The sequence below is a fragment of the Trichechus manatus genome, unplaced genomic scaffold (assembly GCF_000243295.1).
Source record: "Trichechus manatus latirostris isolate Lorelei unplaced genomic scaffold, TriManLat1.0 scaffold00201, whole genome shotgun sequence".
NCBI classification, from domain to species: domain Eukaryota; kingdom Metazoa; phylum Chordata; class Mammalia; order Sirenia; family Trichechidae; genus Trichechus; species Trichechus manatus.
The window spans coordinates 3,189,999-3,205,799 of record NW_004444137.1 but is presented as its reverse complement, the minus strand read 5'-3'; the positions used below and the strand labels follow the sequence as shown (position 1 = coordinate 3,205,799).

Below are 15,801 nucleotides of genomic sequence, written 5' to 3'. Positions count from 1 at the left end.
CTATGGGACATAAAATGATACTCGTGAAGAGTGTGCTTCTTAGCTCAAGCAGATACATGAGACTAAATGGGCAGCTCCTGTCCAGAGGTGAGATGAGAAGGTAGAGAGGGTCAGGAGCTGGTTGAATGGACACAGGAAATCCAGGGTGGAAAGGAGGAGTGTGCTGTCACAGTATAAGGAGAGCAATTAGGGTCACATAACAATATACGTATAAATTTTTGTATGAGAGACTAGCTTGAAGTATAAACTTTCACTTAAACTACAACAATTACAAAAAAGAAAAGAAAAAAAGTCAGTAGTGCTGAGGTAAGAAAACCCTGAGCTGACTTAATGAAAGGCTCCAGGTGGAAATGGGTGGGACCATTCCACATGGAAGGGGGTGTGAGAGGGGTAAATGCAGAAGTCTTACTGTGTAAATTCCAGGTGGGGGAATATGTCTTTACAGCTTGTGAAAAAGGAAGGCTTTTCATTAGCCACAGCCCTACGTGGTTGCTGACCAGTTGAGTCAGCCCATGACTGATTCGTGGAACCGTGGCTACAGACTCAGGGGAGAGGCACGTTTGTGAGATCACAGCGGCAGCTTCAAAGCTAGTTACACTTTAAAGAGAGTTTTAGGCAAAATGAAACTCTGTGGGGTAAAAATGACCAGGGTAATGAAAGCCGTTGAAGGAATGACAAGTGTGGACGAGTTTGTTCATGTTGAGATGGGACAGTGGTAGCTGTGATCAAGCTTTTGAGGACTGCTCTGTGGAAGCAGATCTAGAATTGTCCTGTGTGTTGTGGGAGACAGATCAGGGATTGGGGTACAGGAGAAGGAGCAGGGAATCAGAGAAGAAAGCTGTTTGTCCCAAAAACATCAATTTTAAGAAGCAGTGAGCTCCATTCAGGAATGATGTTCCATCAGATGCAGCCATCTCTCCAGGGACTGGGGGAATTTAGAAGATTCTTAGACTCTGGTACTCCGCCTGGATAAAACAGTAACTGCACGTTTAAAAATTTTATTACAAAGACAATATACATTCATGAGAAAAACTAAAAAAAGAAGGAGAGAGAGAGAGAAGATCAGCATGTTTCCATTGAACAGATCTTCTTTGAGGAGCTACGCTGTGGTTAACATCAGTGAGCAAGACAGCCAAGATGACCAATCCTGTGGAGCTTATGTCTCAGGGCAAGGGCAAACCATCAATAAATAAGCAGGGAAATAATAGGCTTGTGATAAGTGCAGTGAAGGAAATAAGTACCATAGTGGGATAAGTATGAATGAGGGGGCAGAGAGTGGTGGGCAGAGGCAGCCACCTTAGGTCATCAGGGCACACCTATCTGAAGAGTTGATATTGAACCGGGGACTCAGAGTTGAGAAGGACCAGCTGTGCCAAGCAAAACAAACCAAACAGCCAAGACAGAGTGCAGAAGCTGGGGGACAGGAAAGAACTCAGCGTAGGAAGGAGAGGAAGAAGGGCAGGGTGGTGGTCAGAGTGGAGCATGGGGAGACCGAGGGGGCTCGGGTCAACCAGGTAGAGCATTTGGGACAGGGGAAGAACATGTGGGATGTGACATGAGCTGAGCAGAGTTTGGAAACATCACTCTGGCTGCTGTGAAGAGAATTGGCTCCAGGAGCACAGGACTGGAAAGAGGATGGCTAGAAAAGGGACTTTCATTTAGATGGGAGATGAGGTGGCTTCACTAAGGACAGTGTCAGGAGATGGTGAGAAGCGGATGAGTCTGTAATATGTTTTGGAGGAAAACTGATAAGAGAACCTTGGAGACCCGCTCATCTGGACTTCTTCTAGATTTGCCTGTCCTTCCACAGATGGCCTGCCTGCATCTGATGGAACGAGGTTCCTGAATGAAGCTCACGGCTTCTCGAGGGGCGTCATTCCAGTGTATAATGGATGCTTCTGTTAGAGAAAGCCTTCTTCTCTGACTCAGTGGACTAACCGTGAGGAGTAGGTGATGGAGAAGAATTCTGAAAATCTCTATGGTTTTCTCTCAAACTGTTGGTTAGATGTGGTGTCGTTTCCTCCATTAGGAGAGTCTGAGGGAGGACTATGTTTGATGGTGGGACAGCATGAAGAACCGAAAGCCCTGTTTTGGGTACGTGAAGCTTGAGCTGCCTATTGGACCACCGTGTGGAGATGTTAGCTAGGCAGATGGTATGGATCAGGAGATCAGAGGAGAGAGAAGTGTAGGATTCCTGGGCGTGTGGTTGGTGATGAGAACAGGGATGGCAATGTGTGAGCTGACCTTGGGGAGTGAGTATAGCCAATGCATGAGCGTTAAGTTGTCCTTGCAGTAAACCAGCTCCATTCTCAAAAACCACCACCACCACCAACAGCAACAAATGCCTCTTTCTTAAGCCAGTATCCAGGTTGGGTCCAGCACAGGAAATCCCACCATCAGAGCACAGGGCTGATCGGTGGTGATGCTTCTGATGCTTGAGTGGAACCTCTTCCCCTATCAGCTGAACTCATACTTGAGAACGGAGCTGAGATATACCATCAGAGCCACTCAGGAGGATCCCCTGCCTGCACCCGCAGGACTGGGCCAGGCAGGGCTGCTCTGAGGTTACCTGTGCTCCCAGCAGGCCTGGTCACAGCCATCTCATCATACGTGGGTTCACTTCAACGTGCAGTTCACACCCAGATGTCGACACTGATGCAGACGTGAGTGGCAAGCCAATGAATCAACAAATGTGGTAGTCATGTTACAATTTTTAGAAATCAGAAAGTGTTGACATTTTACTGAAAATACTGTTCTTTAAGGCTTACTCTGTTAGTTGAAGCCAGCAGTGGACTACCACTGCATAAAGAGGACATGAGAAGTTAGGGACAGTAACACAGTGTGGTGGCATTTGAGTTAGGTCTGAAAAGATGACCGGATGTGGCCGGGGGAGCAAGAGGGTGCAGCCCCCAAGCAGAGGGAGTGCCTTGAGCACAGACATGACAGAGGGTCCTGGAGGCATTGCTGGCTGGAGGATGTCCTCCGTGGCCTGTGCCCCAGGCCTGTAGAAATGAGATTGAGGATGGGGAGGGCAAGGACATGTGAGATGGTTTGGGCAGGGGAAGCTGCCTCTGTTAGCAAGAGAGGGAGGTGACAGCAATCATGGTGATACGTCTGTGAAAGAGGAAGAAAAGGAGGGGAGGGTAGAAGGCCAGCAGAGTACCCAGCAGTGCAGACTGGAGACAGTGTGTTTAGACAAGACAATGGCATAGATGAGGGGAGTCAGGCACATGTGCCAAAGCCACTTGGAGGAACAGTGGGCAGGAGACTGGAAGACGAGTGTGAGACACAGCAAGGACTCGGAATGCCCATGTTCCTAGGTACGGAGAGTGGGCTGCAGCTGGGGTCACTGCCCGGACCAGCGCAGGCAGACAGGGCGGCAGATGGCTGGTATGAGCTGGCTGTCAGGTATGGTCAGCATCACCTGAAGTGTTGGCACAGAGCGCTGCAGAGCCCTGCATTGTAACGAAGTCCTGGGAGGCTACCAGGCTCCTGAAAGTTTCAGAGGTGCTGGCTTGGGCAGTACTGGGGTCACTGGGCAGACAGAGAGAAGGTAGAACTGCAAGGGGTTGGGGGGCACGGAGCACTGCTAGGAAGACCCAGGGCAGAGGAGGAGCGTAGTGTGAGAAAGGAGGGTTGAGGGCTTCGCCATTTAAGGGGAGGGCAGGGCAGAACCAGCGACAACAGCACCGAAGGACTAGCGTTAGAGGAAAACAGAGAATCAGAAGAGAAATATGCCTTCCCAAAGACCCGTCAACTCACTGTTTTCCAGAGATCTCTTCTTTATTGATAGTATTCTTAGACTTCAGAGCAAATATGAACTCCTTAAAAAAAAAAAATCTTGTTGAGAGGTGAGTTTTTAGAATGTGCTGAACAAAGAAAAAGGAGTCATTGATAGTCCAATGCTATGAGAAGCACAGCAAGAAAATGACTGATTTGTGCTATCCAATTATGATGAAGCTCCTGTGCTGTGAGGGGTTGGCCACACAGGAGTACTGACTGCATGGTGGTGCCTAGAGAAAATCCCATGACCTCTATCAGGCCAGTGTTCTTGCTTTACAGCCACTTGTAGAACAATTCAGAAGCCCTGGTGGCGCAGTGGTTAAATGCTATGGCTGCTAACCAAAAGGTCAGCAGTTCAAATCCACCAGGCACTCCTTGGAAACCCTATGGGGCAGTTCTGCTCTGTCCTATAGGGTCATTATGAGCTGGAATCGACTCAACGGCAATATTTTGGTTTTTTTTTGGGGGGGTGGGGTAGAACAATTCATACTGAGGAACGGCTGTTTCACATAACTGTGCCTTTGAGGAGCATTAAAGGGCGTGTACATTTCTTGTGGACTAAGGTGCGCCTGACTCAAGCCAGGGTGTTCTCAATCGCTTCATATGCAAGTGAAAGCTGGACGATGAATAAGGAAGACCGAAGAAGAATTGACGCCTTTGAATTGCGATGTTGGCAAAAAGTATTGAATATACCGTGGACTGTCAAAAGAATGAACATATCTGTCTTGGAAGAAGCACAGCCAGAATGCTCCTTGGAGGCAAGGGTGGTGAGACTACGTCTCACATACTTTGGATGTGTTATCGGAGGAATCAGTCCCTGGGGAAAGACATCATGCTTGGCAGTTGTAGTTGTTTGCCATTGAGTTGAGTTCTACTTATAAAGTAGAGGGTCAGTGAAAAAGAGGAAGACCCTCAACGAGATGGATTGACACAGTGGCTGCAACAATGGGCTGAAACAGCAATGATTGTGAGGATGGCGCAGGACCAGGCAGTGTTTCGTTCTGTTGTATGTAGGGTCGCTATGAGTCAGAACTGACTTGACAGCACCTAACAACAACAACAACATTTCTCCCTGAGTGGTACGAATGGATAACATGCTCAGCTGCTAATTAAAAGGTTGGAAGTTGGAGTTCTCCCCCCGCCCACCCCTGCCCAGAGTTGCCTCAGAAGAGACGCCCAGCAACCTACTTCCAAAGTCAGCCACTGAAAACCCTGTGGAGCACAGGTGTACTCCGACACACGTGGGGTGGCCGTGAGTTGGAATCCGTTCAGTGGCAACTGGACCAGTCCTTTTCTCCTAGATGAACTGGTAGAGTTATCAAGATAATTTTCTATTGATGACAAGCCCGTTTGGTGAAAATATACACCTCTTGGGAGACTTTCTAGACTAGCAATAAGTATCCTTCTCACAACTGCCACTGAGAGAAAACACTCTTCCTGTTAAAAATATGCCGACAGCCTACCCTTTCTTCTGAAGGACGCATGACAATGGTGTTGAAGTGTCTATTTAGTAGGAGAATTATCTTTTCTGCAGCAAATGTCCTCATCCAGTGTGGAACCCACACTGTTTCTTTCACATGAATAATGTATATGGTAGATGCTGGCACCCAGGAAGCGGTCCGGATGCTCTTCTCACTCCCTGCCTGGAGAAGGGGGCAGTGGGCAGTGTGATGTCCTGAGGCCAAGGGGGCCCGGGAGGATGTCGCTCTTCATGCCTCAAGGAAGTGGTTGTTGGTCTTTTCACCCAGGCCCTAGGTGGGAAGGCCTTGTGGTGACCACTGTTGTGGTTATACTTCGTGTGTGAGCGAGGCTGTCATGTCAGTGCTCTGAGGTGTCACTGCAGCATGTGACAATACAAAGTGGAACCTTGTATTTTGGGGCTGCTGTAACAAATACCACAAACTAGGTGGCTGATAAGAACAGAAATGTATTGGCTGGCAGATCTGGAGGCCAGAAGTCTGAATTCAGGGTGTCAGCAGTGCCATGTTCTCTCCAAAGGCTCTAGGGGAAGATCCTTCTGTTAGCGCAATGGCGGGTCTGAGCCACCTGCCGCAGCAGCCAATACTGAGACGGGTGAGGTGAGCAGCAAGAGTGTTTTATTGTATATCGATATACAGGAGACAGAGGGGAATGAGCTCCTCCAAAAGACCTGTCTCTCCGAATGGAGACTGGCTGAAGGTTTTATATGGACAGGATTATAGTTTCTCTTCCGGTGGTTTACATTCTTCTGCACGCCCCAGATGATCTAACTTCTTACTGGCGGTCCTCAGAGGTTATCTGGCACCATTAGTTACAACTGTCACATCGTAGATGGGTTAATCCTAGTCCTTGAGGGTTATCAATTTGTTCTGCTACCCTCCAAGAAGAAACTTTAGTTAATCTGACTAGAATAGGAGGAGGGAGAAAGAGTAACAAAAAAGAAAATATCATGGGAAAGCAAGAGGGACGATAGGAGGAAAATAAATCAAAATCACAGGAGCATGCAAAAGTGAACTATGCAAGGTAGGCATTAACAATACCACAATACCCAGGAAGCTAGGCCTGTACTTCTGGCAATGAACAATAAATGTGAAATTTCCACACAGCCCCTTTCACGTTCTTATTTCTCTCAAATTCTGGTGGCCCCAGGTCTTCCTTGGCTTGTGGCAGTATAACCCCAGCCTCTGGCTCCATCTTCACAATGGCTGTCTTCCCTCTGTGTCTCCTCTCTTTTTATCAAGATTCCACTCATGCTGGATTAGGACCGACCCTACACCAGTATGACCTCGTATTAACTATTACATCTGCAAAGACCCTATTGCCAAACAAGGTCACGTTCACAGGTACAGGGCGCTTAAATCTTGAAGGGCTCTTTTGGAGGGACCCAGTTCAACCCATAACAGATGGTAGCAAACAGTGGCCACCCTGAGGCCTACAGGGACTCTGGGAGGATGTCACTTTTCATGCCTGAAGGCAACAGCCTGTTGCTGTTATCACCCAAGGCCAAAGGTGGGAAGGCCTTGTGACCACTGTCACCAGGTTTTACTTGGTGTGTATGTGGGGCTGTCACATCAGCTCACTGATGTTTCACTATAGTATGTGGCTAAACAAAGTAGAATCTTGTATTTCAGGTGGAAAATTATTTAGTGATTTTTTCATTGGTAACATAACCCTGATGAGCTGTTCGTTTTATTTAAAACTGTCTGCATCTCAGGGGAAGTCATTGGTTTAACTTTATGCTGGCCACAGTCTCTGTGTGCCATCAGCTGACTGTCAGGTTAGATGCTAGGAAGTCCAGTTTTGCAGCCGTTCTTCTCTTTTTTAGGTGGCTATTTCTTAGAATTCATTGTGCCCAAACCAGTTGCGTGGAGTCAATTCCGACTCATACCGACCCTGTAGGACAGAGTAGAACTGCCCCATAGTGTTTCCAAGGAGTGCCTGGTGGATTCGAACTGCCGATCTTTTGGTTAGCAGCTGAGCTCTTAACAACTGCACCACCAGGGCTCCTCATTGCACTGACATACACAAAAACAAAAGTTAATTTGGTCACTTTTGTCACTTTAAATTAAATATTCTGAGGGTGTGCTGGGAAGCTGTAGTGGTTATGTGAGCAGAAAGGTCAACGGCATTTTGGGGGCGCTACGCCAAAGTCCACAGAGGGAAGAGGTCCCGTGCTGACCTAGAAGGGCTCAGATGGATTTAGGAAATGTACCTTGCGGCTTTGGTGTCCCTTACCTGATGTCCCGTCTTTATTTTGCCCCAGGTGGATACGTCTGCATACAACCTCCCATCGCCATCAGGAGAAGAGGCAGCCATGGCCAGTGGCCCGTCTGACTCTGCCAACAACCTGCCCTTCTTTTTTGGCAACATCACCCGAGAGGAGGCAGAAGACTACCTGGTGCAGGGGGGTATGACCGATGGGCTCTACCTGCTGCGCCAGAGCCGCAATTACCTGGGAGGGTTTGCCTTGTCCGTGGCCTCCGGGAGGAAGGCGCACCATTACACCATCGAGCGTGAGCTGAACGGGACCTATGCCATCGCGGGTGGCAGGACCCACGCCAGCCCCGCCGACCTCTGCCTCTACCACTCCCAGGAGACTGATGGCCTCGTCTGCCTCCTGAAGAAGGCCTTCAGCCGGCCCCCTGGGGTGGAGCCCAAGACTGGACCCTTTGAAGACTTGAAAGAAAACCTCATCAGGGAGTACGTGAAACAGACGTGGAATCTGCAGGTGAGCCAGCTGCTGATGCTGCTACCGTGGAGGGCCCCACTTGTTCAGGATCCCTTGTAATTCCATAGACATCCCACTTACATGGGAAACCAATCATATAGTGTTGCCGCTAATACTCAGCCATCTCCTTAGTCATCAACTTTGGCCCAAAATGGACTTGCTCCAGGAGGCAGCCCTTCTCTTTTGCAACCATTGTTGAGAGTGAAAAAACAAAACAAAAACTTGTTGCCATCAAGTCGATTCTGACTCATGGCTACCCCAGGTGTTACAGAGTAGTAGAATCTTCTTGGCTGTAATATTTACAGAAGCGTATCGCCAGGCCTTTCTTCCGCGGTGCTGCTGGGTGACTTCGAGCTGCCAACCTTTAGATTAGTAGATGAGTGCAAACCGTGTGTGCGTCCCAGGGTATAAGTCCCTGAATGCCGGTGATGTGGGTTTCTCTGGCAAAGGAAACCACTGTTGCTCATGGTGCTCCCTTTCAGAAAGGCATCTATAGGTGTCCCTTGTTTTTTATTTACCTAACAGAGGTCATCCTGTGCACACTGATTGGCACTTGATTTTGTAGCTTAATATTATCTCTTGCAGAATATCCCATATCAGCACACACGTGGTATTGTCATCCTTTCTTTCTTTTTTTCGTGCATGTTATTCCCTCCTATGTACTTTAATTTATTTAACTAGTGCCTATTGAAGGACAGAAACCCTGGTGGCACAGTGGTTAAGTGCTACAGCTGCTAACCAAATGGTCAGCAGTTCAAATCCACCGGGCGCTCCTTGGAAACTCTATGGGGCAGTTCTACTCTGTCCTATAGGGTTGCTATGAATCAGAATCGACTCGACGGCATAAGTTACTGAAGGACACTTCCATTACTTACAAATAATGCTGCTCTTAAGGCCTGACAATCTGCTTCTGTAAAGATTACAGCCAAGAAAAACCTGTGAAGCACAGTTCTGCTCTCTAACACATGGGATCACCATGAATCATGGTTAACAACAGCTAACAACAATTTACTAAGCTTTTACACAATATCTGGAGGATAAACTTTGAATGGGTTGGGTTTGCCAAGTTAAAGGATGTGCATATTTAATTTGGGTATATGGTGACAAGTTGCCATCCAGAAAGATTGCAGAGTTTGTGACAACTTAACATTCCTGCCACATTATTTTTTTTTAATGTTTTTATTGTTGTAGTTTAAATGAAGTTTACATTTCAAGTTAGTCTCCCATACAAAAATTCATACATACATTGTTATATGACCCTAATTGCTCTCCCCATGCTGTGACAGCCCATCCTTCTTTCCACCCCTGATTCCCCGTGTCCATTCAACCAGCTCCTGACCCTCTCTGCCTTCCCATCTCACCTCTGGACAGAAGCTGCCCGTTTAGTCTCTTGTATCTACTTGAGCTAAGAGATACACTCCTCATGAGTATCACTTTATGTCCCATAGTCCAGTCCAATCCCTGTCTGAAGAGTTGGTCTCGGAAATTGTTTTATTTCTGGGCTGATAGAGAATCCAGGGGCCATGCTTTCCAGGATTCCTCCAGTCTCAGTCAGACCATTAAGTCTGGTCTTCTCACTAGAATTTGAGTTCTGTACCCCATCTTTCTCCTGCTCCATCGGGGACTCTCTGTTGTGTTCCCTGTCAGGGCAGTCATTGGTGGTAGCTGGGCACCATCTAGTGCTTCTGGTCTCAGGATGATGCAATCTTTGGTTTATGTGGCCCTTTCTGTCTCTTGATCTGCCACATTCTTAATGATGCTTAGTGTCATGAGTCAGCTGGTTTGATTGACAGCCTCTTGCTTGGACTTATTGTTCAACAATTTCTCCTTGCGTGTCCTGGGTGTACGCTCAGTGCATTTTTTGCTGTTTTCTGATACATACAGATTTATGACAGTATAGACTGTTTGAAGGTTACATACAGTGGCTCCTTGCACACTTTTAATATCGTCTGTCTTAAATTCAACCTCACAGACAGATGTCAATGCTGTGAGCTCAGCATTTTTCATTAGCATTTATTGGATATGCCTTAGATTACCCTTCTACTCTCTTTTTTTTCTAATTAGACTTTATTTTTTAGAACAGTTTCTTTTTTTTTAAATATTATGGAGAAAGTACACAGAGATCCCAGTAGTCACCCTGCCCCCATGTGGAGCTTTTGTTACAATTGATGAACCAATATGGATACATTGTTATTATTAACTAAAGGTCATCGTTTACATTAGGGTTCACAATCTGTGCTGCGTTTTGACAAATGCATAATGTCATGTGTCTGCCATTACAGTATCATACAGAATAATTTCACTGCCCTAAAAGTGTCCTGTGTTCCACCTGTTCATTCCTCTCCCCGCCCTCGGAATCCCTGCAACCACTGATCTTTTTTTCACTGTGGATCATTTTACCTTTTCCAGAATTTTGTAGTTAGAATCAAACAGTTGGTAGCCTTGTCAGACTGGCTTCTTTCATTTAGCACTACACACTTAAGTTTCCTCCATGTCTTTTCTTTTTTTTTAACTCTCCAAAAAAAGAAAAAAATAGAAGAGGAGAGAACACTCTCAACTAATTTCTCTTTTTTAAATTGTGGTAAATATAACCCATTGCTACCGAGTCGATTCCAACTCATAGTGACCCTATAGGACAGAGTAGAACTGCCTCATAGGGTTTCCAAGGAGCAGCTGGTGGATTCGAACTACAAACCTCTCGGTTAGCAGCCTGAGCTCTTAACCACTCTCCCACCAGGGTCCCGTGATAAGTATATATGTAACAAATGTTTGCCATTTTAACATTGTTTACGCGGACAATTCAGCGACATTAATTATGTTCATCACTAAAGTCAGATAAAATCAGATGGATAGAGGTAAAAGTCATCCTTTTTAGGTGTACAGTTCTATGATTTTTGACAAACACATAGTGTCAGGTAGCCCCCGCCACAATCAAGGTATGCAGTGGTCCCATCACCCCATCAAATACCCTCACGCTCTTCCCCACACCCCAGACCCTGAAACCACTCCTCTGAGTTCTGTTTCTGTAGCTCAGACTTTTCCTGAATGTCATACAGGATGTCCTATGAACATAGCCTTTTCAAGAGTGGCATCTTTCATGTAGCCTAATGAATTTGCAATCGTGTGTGTTGTGCATGTGCCATTGGTTTGTGTTTTGTGTGTGGCTGAGTCGCATTCTACCCCCTTTCACCTTGGACCTCTCAGCTCACTTTGTCCCACATGCCCCTCTGGCATGTCACCTGTTCCATCTGTGAAACATGATACAATGACCACACTCACATTCTGTTCCATCTTCCCTTCTGCTCCCATCTCCTGCTTTGGGTTGGTTATATTTTTACCTTTACTTCTTCGGATTCTCTTTGTAACTTGAAATAATCAAACCCTGGCTCTTCTTTATCACTGTAGAGAGGATCTATTTCTCTGCCCCAGAGAAAGATCAGGAAACCAGTCCACTTAGTTTTCAGCTCGTTTTCCTGTGTGTGTTCTTCACTTTGTTACGTCTACAGTGTCAAGGTTGATCACCATTACTTTTTGTGGTTGCAAGCAGCAGGATACATGAGTATTTATAGAGTGAAACCTTGTAGAAGCAGATATGAAAGTATTACATTCATACCTCTGGATGTATGAGCTCTTCTAAGGCTTCTTAACTGTTATTAAATGATCAGTTTCTAATACAGAACAACCTCTTCTAGTAAACTGTAATCTGAAGGGTCTCTAGATCTCATGGATTATACCAGATGGTTTCTAAAGCCTTATCTGGCTGTTAAAAGGCCAACCTCCCTATTCTAAAATCTGTTTTGTTTCTTGTAAATTTGAAGGTACTTACATAATATATAAAGATCTTATTTGTTTTGTTGAATGAATGAGTGAATGGATGATAGGTGGATGGATGGATGGATGGATGGATGGATGGATGGATGGGTGGATGGGTGGATGGATAATAGATAAATTTGATCTTATTTTACCATGTTGGAGCTCATGACTGAACGGAAATGACTTGTGCATCTTTTTAAAAATTTTCTTTAGTACTACTTACTCTGCTGTCTCTTTCCTCCTCGGAACCCTCCATGTGGCAGGGTCAAGCTTTGGAGCAAGCCATCATCAGCCAGAAGCCACAGCTAGAGAAGCTCATTGCCACCACTGCCCATGAAAAAATGCCGTGGTTCCATGGAAAAATCTCCCGGGATGAGTCTGAGCAGATTGTCCTAATAGGATCAAAGACAAATGGAAAATTTTTGTGAGTATTTTGTCTTTTCCCCTATATTCCTACCCCCAGACCTGTTTGATAGTTGGGAGTACTTCAGCTTCCCCATTACTGAACTCCAAGTCAAGTGACCTTGTGGGGAGAGGGCTCATGCACCATCGTCTGACAACTCACATGTTGGCCTGCTGTGAAGACTTGGAACTGTAGCTCTCGCTTATAGCTTCCGCTGTGTGTTTCACCCAGTCTGAGCCTAAAGGGAACACTGTTTTTTGCCACTGAGGGACACAATGTTTAAAGAAAATGTATTCAGTTACATATTTTGCTTTTAATGGCAAAATGTAGTGTGCTTGACAACTAGTTTATCCAACTAAAATAAAAATACCTCCTTATTCACCCAACTCACTCTCATGATCTGAGACTTTATTTCTCTTTTCACTTGGAACTAAGTGCTAATAGGGTAGAATTAAAGCAAATTTGCTACAGGTTTGTGGACTTCAGCCTATGAACTCCAAATTCGAACAGAACGTACATATTCTAAACTCTATTCATTGCTAGGAGCCCTGGTGGTGCAGTGGTTAAGAGCTGGGCTGCTAACCAAAAGGTCGGCAGTTTGAATCCACCAGCCACTGCTTGGAAACCCTGTGGGGCAGTTCTCCTCTCTCCCGTAGGGTCACTATGAGTCAGAATCAACTTGACAGCAATGGATTTGGTTTGGTGTGGTTCACTAATATGTTTAATAATTCAATATAAATTTAAATATTAGAAGGCCTTAGAGATGCAGGCCAAGTCTAGGCAGACTCAGTGGTCAAGAGAAAATAAGGAGCTGTCTTTGGGCCACTGTCAATGTTGTTCTCCTGAGGGTCTCTGGCAGAAGGTGACCAGTAGGATGGTGCTCACCAGGCGCTTTTTTGCTACAGTCAGGGCCTCTCCAGAGATACTTACCGAGTGACACAGATTAAAACTGTTATGTTCTAACCTTGGAGACTTAAACAGAAACAGTAAGACAGCTCATCAGGCATGTTGACTAATATCCAGCTGACTTTGTTGAACTTTTCCCAGAAGTAGAAGTGTTTGACTACCAATCTATTTAAAGAATTTTCCTCAGACTATATTCTTCAAAAAAAAAAAGATCTTAAACACAATACTCTTTTTTTTAAAAAAAGCGACCCTAAAAACCACCAAGCAGTGCCGGTTGACGCAGCAGTGACTAGAATGACAGTCTAATGGGGTGGGGGAGGGGAAGATACGTGGTCCTTCATGTAGGCACCTGTCTGTGTTGTCCCTGAGATCTGCACATTTGACATTTTCTTAGCACTATTTCCCAACATAGATGTCATGAGAATGCTTACATAGCTCCTTGGCCAAAAGAGCATAACCTGGGGAAGTGACTAAGGCCTCCTGACCCCTCACTGGCCAAGAGGTTTGCTCTTGGGCTCTGAGGAACCGCTGCTCTCATGAAACAGGTTTTTCTCAGAGTTGCCTCTTCCTAAAAAGAGAGAGCTGTGTCCTTGGAGTCCTGCTGTGGCCATCCTGCCAAAGGAATGTGCATGAGCCCCGTGCAGAGCAAGGAAGCCCCACATTTCCTTCTTGTTTCACAGACAACGCTTTTGTTTCCTGTCTGCCTTGCACAGGCTAAAATCTCATCTGACCTCCTAGCACACCTCCCCTGAATCTAGTCTCCCCTATCTAGTTAAAAACCCATTGCTGTCGAGTCGATTCTGACTCATAGCGACCCTATAGGACAGAGTAGAACTGCCCCATAGGGTTTCCAAAGAGCACCTGGTGGATTTGAGCTGCCGACCTTTTGGTTAGCAACCGTAGCTCTTAACCACTATACCACTAGGGTTTCCAGTCTCCCCCATATCAGGGTTTATTCTAAAAATTCTCATATGTGATGTGTTTCTAAATCAGCTGGTGTCAGAGCTGATGATGCACAGGAGACCCCACAGGGGAGAAGCCTGGGTTTCTGCATTTTGCCGAGTCCCCCAGGTGGTTCTCGTTGTTGAGTTCTTATGTTGTAATCACCTAGTTATCTTTTGGCTAGGCACTAACCCTTCTCATGATAGTGTTCCTGGTTCTCTCCACTTTGTGTTGCCAACCCTCTGCGCACCTCCCGCCTGCCCCAACTTTCCTTTGCAGCCAAGGGACCAGCACGTGCAGGGGTCCTGGGGCAGGAGCAAGCTGGTGTCTACATCCTACATTTTATAAGTACAGAAAACAAAAATATCTGATGCACACATACAAGGGAGGAATACTCATAACAATTACAGTCCGCCTTTCTGCAACTGGTCACGTGGTCGTAACTGGTATATAGAACTACCTTCTTCCACCACCTATTCCATATTCCCTTTACCCTCAGCAAGCACCTCAACTGGTCCTAGTTCTTTGCCTAGTGAGATGACCCAAACCTTCATTCCTAAAGGGTCTAGGCCATTAGCAGTCACGTCAGCATTGAGTTGATATAATTTTCCATTGACTTTAATCACAGGGCATAGTAGTACTAAGAGATGCCCTAAGGGATCTCCTGTATTCCAGACATACTCTTCTTTACCTCCGTTATGTAATATCAATCCAATTTCCCCATGGTAATCAGGAATGGGAATGCCATTCACACCAGCCAATATTGTTACTCCCTTCTTTCTCTGTTGATCCAGAGGCATAAGGAGCCCAAAGTGGCGAGGTGGCATTCTTAGCTTCCAGTTCAATGGAATCAGGGATGTGTCTCCAGGTGGGAGCATTCCTCCCTTTGGAACTAAGACCTCTAGACCTGCAGAGCATAAGGTCGTGGGGACAAGAAGCAAAAACTTTGCAAGTGGGTCACTAGGGATAGTAGTGAGTGCTAGCACTCCCATTTCCATCCCCTTGTTTCCTGGACACGTGAATCCTGGCTATGAGAAAAATAGCACCATATATTGGACACTGGTTAGAGCATATACAGCCTCCTGGAGAACATCGTGCAAGGTATTGCCACCTAGCTGGCACCATAATTGTGTCTTTAGAAGGCCATTCGATGGTTCTATCAAGCCAGCTCCTTCAGGATAATGGGGAACATGGCAAGACCAGTAAATTCCATGACCATGGGTCCACTGCCACAATTCATTTGCTGTGAAGTAAGTCGCTTGATCCAAAGTGATACTGTGTGGGATACCAGGATGGTGGATAAGGCATTCTGTAAGTCCACAGATGATACTTTTGGCAGAAGCACTATATGCAAGGAAGACAAATCCATATCCAGAGTGTCTGTTCCAGTAAGAATAAAATACTGCCCTTTCCATGATGGAAGTGGTCCAATATAACCAATCTGCCACTAGGTTGCTGGCTGATTAACTCAGGTAATGGTGCCATCCCGGGGACTCAGTGTTGGTCTCTGCTGCTGGCAGATTGGGCACTCCGCAGTGGCTGTAGCCAAGTTGGCCTTGGTGAGTGGAAGACCATGTTGATGAGCCCATGCATAACCTCCATCCATGCCACCATGGCCACTTTATTCATGAGCCCGTTGGGCAATGACAGCAGTGGCTGGGGGAAGAGGATGACTGGTTTCCATAGAACATGTCCACCTGATTGTTAAAATCCTCCTCTGCTGAGGTCACCCTCTGGTGAGCATTCA

The 15,801-nt window shown here is 46.1% G+C and overlaps 1 protein-coding gene across 4 annotated transcripts in view; it reads left to right on the top strand.

Moving 5' to 3' along the window:
• SYK (spleen associated tyrosine kinase) overlaps positions 1–15,801 on the top strand; it is a 130,831-nt gene that overhangs the window by 48,842 nt on the left and 66,188 nt on the right. For all 4 annotated transcript variants that reach the window (XM_023742129.1, XM_023742127.1, XM_023742128.1 and 1 more), the window contains 2 exons: positions 7,526–7,990; positions 12,067–12,227. In XM_023742129.1, coding sequence (XP_023597897.1) covers positions 7,577–7,990; positions 12,067–12,227 — 575 coding nt within the window. In that variant the 5' untranslated portion in view covers positions 7,526–7,576. The remainder of the gene's footprint in view (positions 1–7,525; positions 7,991–12,066; positions 12,228–15,801) is intronic.